Source organism: Schistosoma haematobium, chromosome 1 (genome assembly GCF_000699445.3).
Source record: "Schistosoma haematobium chromosome 1, whole genome shotgun sequence".
Taxonomy (NCBI): Eukaryota; Metazoa; Platyhelminthes; class Trematoda; order Strigeidida; family Schistosomatidae; genus Schistosoma; species Schistosoma haematobium.
In genome coordinates this window covers 80741981-80749506 of record NC_067196.1, presented here as the reverse complement: position 1 = coordinate 80749506, position 7526 = coordinate 80741981, and the positions used below count along the sequence as shown (strand labels likewise).

Sequence of the window (7526 nt, the reverse complement as noted above, 5' to 3'; positions counted from 1 at the left end):
GTAAACTGAGTGTATTCGTCGCAATTGCAGGTCAGGTCGGGTCAAGCCGGACAAAGTTCAGTCTATCGATCAATTTAACACCATCCAATACTTTATACACTAGGCTTTCATCAGACACCATATAGCATAGTTCCAAGTTGCATTTACAGTTTCATTTTCACCAAATAATCTACAGATTTAAGATTACTCAACCTATTAATCTGACCTGATTGTATATTCAGTTCCCAACAATGTTGTTTGATTTATTTTCGTTTAATTGAGTATTGTTTACGTTTGCAGTCTTCTTCGGTTCCGAACTTCAGAAAAGTCGTCTCGAAAATGGTAGACAGTGAGAAAACAATGGATTTGTGCAAATTTATTCAAATCCACAGTTTTCATCATAACTTGACATCACCTATAGTATGAAGATTTTGTGTTGCCCTCTCTAGTTTTCAATAGTACTCTGATTTACATACAATCTAAGAACTATCACATCCCATTCATTAACAACAATAGCATCTATGACCTCATTGGTTCAAATGTACATCGGCGCGTTTGCTGAATATTATACTAATAGCTTTTGATGAACGAAATACGGTGTCCGGCTGTGTCAATTTCATGATATAAAAGACGACGAACCCCATGAAAATCCGAGTTCGAAAAATTAATGTTATTTCAGTCATCTAAACGTCCTTAGACCACTACAAAAAGCCACATACTAGCGCAGTTAGTAAGACTAGTAATTAATGATAATTTCATAAATCCTGCGTGATTTATTCGCATGCAAGTGTGTCGTGTTGGTCTCGAATTATTGACAGTGTAAACATTATTGATGTCAAATATCTCACACAGTTCACATGCTCAACTCTTTATGTAATTTATAAACATAATTTGGGATATCAGAAACAAACTAAGACGGTACCTGTAACTTTGAATCATTAATAGGTCAATAGCATTTACGCATATCATTATAGTAACTAAAACTAAATTCAGTTCACGAAACATTTAAGTAAATAACCCCTTTGTAATCAAATTGCAGATATAGTCTCTCATCAACCTAGAAATAAAGAATTTCATAAGTCGTTGCGTTTTGATAGTGCATTCAGAAAGCTATATGTTGAGATGAACTGATTTGTAAATATGGAGTACAGCAAATATATTTAATATGATACCATACTACTTACACTTTGAGAGTAGCTAAAACCATTAGCTGAAATTGCATGACATATTTTGAAAGAACCATTTCAACACAGAATCTGAGTAATTATGAGTCCCCACATTCAGTAAAATATGATGTCTCAACAAAAAAGCAAACCTCATCGTCAATGGCAGGAAGCTTTGACATTCTGTGTAGCTGAAACATCGTAATTGTACTGTATACAGACACAGTAACCAATCATGACATGCATTTACTCTGATTAGTCAGTCAATCAAGAACGTAAAACATGATGCAATCAGAAGAGATAATAAATCTTCAGATTTTAACTGAGCAGTCATAATGTATTGTTTACCCAGGCTGATTTTACACTCAGGCGGTCTACAGTTTAATTAACTAATAACATTTGAGCTTTCAAGAGAAATTATGTCGCTATTTCTTCCTGTATTTATATACGCACATGACTAACTCGAACCTTTAAAAAGAGTAGTGCATATAAAAAGATTAACACGAATTACAGGGAAAAGTGGAACTACCAAAACAACAAACAAGTTCCCAAGAATAATTTTTTTAAGTGGATACCACTCTGGCACATCAGAAGCAAAACTTGTCATTGACTTGTTAAAGAGTGAAACTGTACAATACTTATAAATTCAAATTACTGTGATAACGGTTCGTCAAATAGCTATCACGGTGTTTTTGATAAGTACTGCAAGACAAATGAAAACTTTATCACTAAGACGATTTACTATATGTTGTGTATTCTAGTGTACACAATGATGTATACATGTATTCGTCCTTGTAAACGCACTAGTTATATATGTAGAGAAACGAAAAACGACTTTCCGCAGGTTCCTTTTTTAATCAAAATAAGAAGTCGTAAAGCAGAAAAAATATTTGCATACAATGCAATTGTGAACTCGAGAATTATTCAAAGAAAATAGAGGATACATTGTTAACAATACAATCAATCTCACACAAATAGATAAGCATAATTCCGATAACGATAACAGTAACTAGGGTACTTGGACAACGAGAACGAACAACCAACTTACTCTATATACTAGAATCTAAATAAGATTATTAAAAAAGAACGATCGACTAAAAATCAACTGAGCTATTTATTCATTATTATACAAGTACACAGTTGACACGTCGTATTGAAAAAAAAACATTTCAACTAATTCCGATCATCTAGGTTTTTTTTGTTTGGTAATTCTTCAAGACGCGATGATATATAACATACTGCCTATTTACAGCAAGGCTGAAAAAACTTGCGATCAATAAAAAAGGACACAGAGTGATGGAGTAAAAGTTCAATTGAATATACTAGTTATACTCATTTTTACAAATAAGTATACAGAGATAAATCAAAAGACAAATGATCCGAACGAAACATAACGAAAGAAAATAATCGAGCACCAAAAAAACAAGACAATAGTAGAGAAATTTTATTTACAAAATTACATACAGATTAGTAACTAAAAAAGCAAAACAAGACACTTGAAATTAATCAGTTTTTGTCTTTGGGAAAGGAAACAAAAAAAGAACAAAGCATGAACCATAATTTTCTGGTTTTGAATTGAACAAGAAATGCACTTAGAAAATATAAACAATACATATGTATATAATAATTGCAATAAAATAAATAAATATACACTGTACACTTAAATTTACCAGGTTTAAAAATAAAAGAAGCATAAATGACTTTCTTTTAAATAAAAAAAGGAGAAAAAAATTATAAAACATTGTTGTATCCTCCTAAGTTACTAATCGTTATACATACGTTGTTATATTTATGATGAGTAAGTGAAAAATGGAACAGATAAATTTGGTTAAAATTAAGTAAACAAACGAAAAGAAGCGATTACTTTTAATAAAAAAAAAGGTTGCAAAATCTAATCAATTATGATAAACAAATTAAAAGGTAATTATATTTAAATGTATATGTATATAACTGCTTGATAATTTCAACAGATTCGATCAACCTTTGGACAAAAAGACTATGACAATTTTAAAAGATGGAAGAAGTTTAAAAATTATGTACAAAAGATACAGACTACAAATTTCCTGAGTACATTGACTTTTGTTTTCTAAGGAATATTAGATGAATACCTGCCAAATATATATTAAGAAAAAGTAAAAAAAAAAAGCGGAATCAAAGAAAAACGATCAACTATGCCAAAACAAATTTTATATATATATATATATATATATATATATTATTGATGAGGTTTTTACTTTCTGAGTTGGATGGTTTGGTCGTAGAGCTTTCATCGTTCTTCTAGACGACATCATTAGTACAAATTTCAGACATATATATATATATATATATATATATATATATATATATATATATATATATATATATAACAAGTTCAGAAAATCAGTTCTTAATTATTCTGAGGTAGAAAGTTGTGAACACATGATTTGATATAATTTAGAGTATTTATTTCGAAAGTATTCAGCAACGACTTCATATCAGATTTAACTATACATTTTAGTGATCAGATAAAGGGAACACCAAAGCAGTTTTAGATAATACGTTGAAATGCAATAGTTTGATAGTAATTAATTCATATTCATCGTTCTATGTTAACAGTACATAACCAAATCACGTTTCAATTTATTGATTATGTGACTTATAATATCTCGATCAAAAGAAGTAGAAAACTTTGTATTATCTGTAAATGCGTAAGTGTACAGTGTTGAAAAGTTCTTAACTAAAATCATCATAAATAGATCTTCATTTGCTGCTGATTTTTAAACAGTTTTCAAATTGACACCAATCCAAGATGAATCATGAGGTCAATAGTTGGAGTGTTCAACATTCAGCTACTAAATCACAGGTTCGATACCCCATTTCAACGTTTTCGGTATGAACAATTAACATCTATAATCAACTCTGATACTTGAAGAGTAGCTCGAAGTCTGTACCCGGTAAATGAGTTGTAAAAAATAATAATCCACAATGGAACTAACTGACTAGGTTTGAAAGTTATGTTTAATCCAGTCCATTAGAGGAGTATAGAAATATTTTTAGGTTATAATGTTTTCAAACTTTCACAATGAACAACACATTTGATCAGTAAATATCACAAATTACAGGTGTTAACACAAAGTAAGTGATTTGATATAATCTAATGGATCCATTCTAAGAAGATGTAAATTTATTTCAACCTATGATTAAAAATTAGGAAAAAGAACACTAACTTATTTACAATAACTCTATTTATTTCAATTTTATGAAGTTCTGCTTCAGGCTAATTATTTTAATGAAACGGCTAAATTGAATATCATAATATTACACGATGTATATTCCAGATTCCGTATATTTGTAAATAAAATTGTCTATGAAATCTATCCTGAATGATTAACCAATTTACTAAAAACAGATTCGTGTACTTCAATTTCAGTAGCACTCTAAGTGTGAGAGCTAGCGATACTAACCGCTTGGGTAAACCAAGATAGGAGAAGAGTTCGAACCTACGATTTAATAGCTGAGACAACACTCTAAGTATCTCTCGACATGCAAACAACAAATTGTTTAAGTCAACATTTCAAAGATTTGTGCGTATTAAATACCTAAAATTATTCATGAATAATCATATTCAGGGGCAAACGAACATTAAATTGGAAGGAGAAAAACAACCTGTCCATCTACCTGAAAACAATTGAATTAGAAAAGAAACGTAAAAAACATTTCTTTCCAGATTGAAACTTGATTGAAATTAGTAAACCTGAGGAGAATAATAAAGAAGGACGACACAAAACTGTGATGATAACAATTATTGGTATGATTTCTATTACGATTTGGATAAAGAAACATTGAAGTTCTGTTGTGAATTACTGACACAAGGAATTGAACAATGATTACGATGACAATAATGATTGATTGATTGACTCAAGCCGAAATATTTCACGTTTTTTTCTGAACTGGAAATTTGTTTTAAAGAAAGAAAATTTGTGTTAAGATTCAAAAATAAACAGATGGCATATTCAATAATGCTGAAATATTAACGTTGAAGAAAAAAGCTACAAAAATAAAACCTTTAAAAAATCGTTTCTTAGGCGTTTAAAATCTCGTTGAGGAAAACTAGGACTCATTGTATGGAACATAATTTAGAGATATGTAGATGACATTCGTATCTCCGCTTGTAGCTCTCCTAGGGTTACTGCCGGCCCCAAGCCCGGGTAAAGGACGAGGGTTGGGCAAGGGGTAGGCAACCCCATCACGTACAAAAAAGTCCGATATGGTCATTAGTGTTTTACAGACTTTACAAATCGTAGTTATTTATCAGCAACATGTTATGTTTTGCAAACATGTTTAAGCTATTAGCTTACATATTTTGGTTTAAAAGAACGACCTTCCATAAAAAAATTATACGTAAACGGAATAACATTATAATTTTTACAAAACCATTTAAGCTGTACCCTCCGAGCTCAAGGAAGAATTATGCCACATGGTGAGATACAAAATTCTTCAGAAGTCACGAGGTCGATACCCCTTCTAACAACCAGGGCAACAATTTTTATGAGAACATGGAACGCCCGAACAATGCGGAACACTGAAAGGATCAGTCAAATAGCTACATAAATGAGGAGATACAACTTGACGGTTCTCGGAAACATTGAAACCCAATGGATACAAGTTGGAAGGAAAAGGTGGTATACGGGAGAGATGCTGCTTTACTCAGGTCATGAAGAGGGCAATGCTCCACACAATCAGGCACTTGCTCTAATGCTGCCCGAAGAAGCACGAAATGCAGTCACAGGATCCAGAATCATCAAAGCATCCTTCAAAACAAAGGAGGGAATCCCGATGAATGTTATGAACCCACTAATGATAGCAATATAGACAATAAAAGTCAGTTCTACTCGAGGATACAATCAATCATAGAGAAGTGCCCAAAAAATGATCTCATCATCCTGATGGAAGACCTGGACGCCAAAGTCGGAATGGACAAAACCGGGTATGAAGATATCATGGGACGACATGGAGTGGGGACTGAGAGAAACGAATGAGAACGGTGACAGATTTACAAGTTTATGTGCAATCAACAAATTGGTCATTGGCGGCACAATATTCCTACACAAACTCACACGGAGTATCAGGTCGATCATATTTGCACCACCTAAAAATTCAGAAACTCAATGGGAGATTTGAGAACCAGGAGAGGAGCTGACATAATTTCAGATCATCACCTGGTTGTGACCAAGATGAAACTGAAGCTAAAGAAACACTGAATAACTGCAGGAACAACATTAAAAAGGTTCGATACTGCCTTCCTTCGAGATACTATCAAACTCAACGAATTCAAGATAAATCTCAACAACAAATTCCAAGCCTTGCAGGATCTACTCAAGGAAGAGAAAACTACTGGTTAGTACAAGTGGAAAGGAATCAAAGAAACACCATCAGGAGGTGCTGGGCCTCAAGAAGCATCACCGTAAGCAATGAATCTCTATTAAAACCCTGGAGATTTAAGAATGGAAGAACAAGAAGACAGCAACTAAAAACAACCTAACGAGAACAGAGAAAGCCAAAACGCAGGCCAAATACAGCGAAGCAAACAAGCTGACAAGCAGAAATACGTGGAAGAACTAGCAACGACAGCGGAAAAAGCTGCAACAGAAGGAAATATGAAACGGCTATATGACACAACAGAGAAACTAACAGGGAAATATATTAAACCCGAGAGACCGGTCAAGGATAGAGAAGGCAAGACAATCACTGGGATTCAAGAACAGAGGACCAGATGGGCAGAATACTTTGAGAAACTCTTGAATAGGATAACTCCAGTGAATCAACCGGACATTGATGCAGCACACACAGACCTTTGCCACAGATGTCTCTCCATCAACGATTGAAGAAATCAAGTGTGGGCAAACCAGGTTCCAGCTGAAGAGAAAACAAAGAAAAGACGTTGGAAATGGGTAGGATACACATTGAGGAAATCACCAAACCGTATCACGAAGCAAGCCCTAACTTGGAATCGTGAAGGGAAACGGAAAAGAGGAAGGCCGAAGAACACACTGCGCCGAGAATTGGAAGCAGGCATGAAAAGGATTGCCCAGGCCAGGCTTAGATGGAGAATGCTGGTGGGTCAATAAATAATAGTTCTGATGTGTAAAGATATCGTCATTAATCACTTACCAATCTCTGCTATTATTAGATTGGCTGTTTTCACTTCTACTTTTTGATTCTTATTGTGTTTCACAGTCATATTTCTTGTCATGTGAATAAAGCTGTTCTATAGTAGCTTTGAAATTTTAAATATCAAGCTTATCCCTGAGTCACTGATCTCTTGGTCTTCAATCGCACAGGAGATTATCATTGAATTGTTGTTTATTAACTAGTTGGTCTACCTAGTTCGCTTAAAACTCACCC

The 7526-nt window shown here is 33.4% G+C and overlaps 1 protein-coding gene across 1 annotated transcript in view; it reads right to left on the bottom strand.

Annotated features, from left to right (window-relative positions):
* Nucleotides 1-1408: 1408 nt before the first annotated feature.
* The window catches only part of CNTN2 (contactin 2 (axonal)), a 47107-nt gene continuing 40989 nt past the window's right edge, over nt 1409-7526 (bottom strand). The window contains exons 19-20 of the mRNA XM_051209812.1: nt 4800-5071; nt 1409-3250 (exon numbers count right to left, since the gene is read on the bottom strand). Of these exons, the coding sequence (XP_051075274.1) occupies nt 4942-5071 (130 nt within the window). The 3' untranslated portion in view covers nt 1409-3250; nt 4800-4941. The remainder of the gene's footprint in view (nt 3251-4799; nt 5072-7526) is intronic.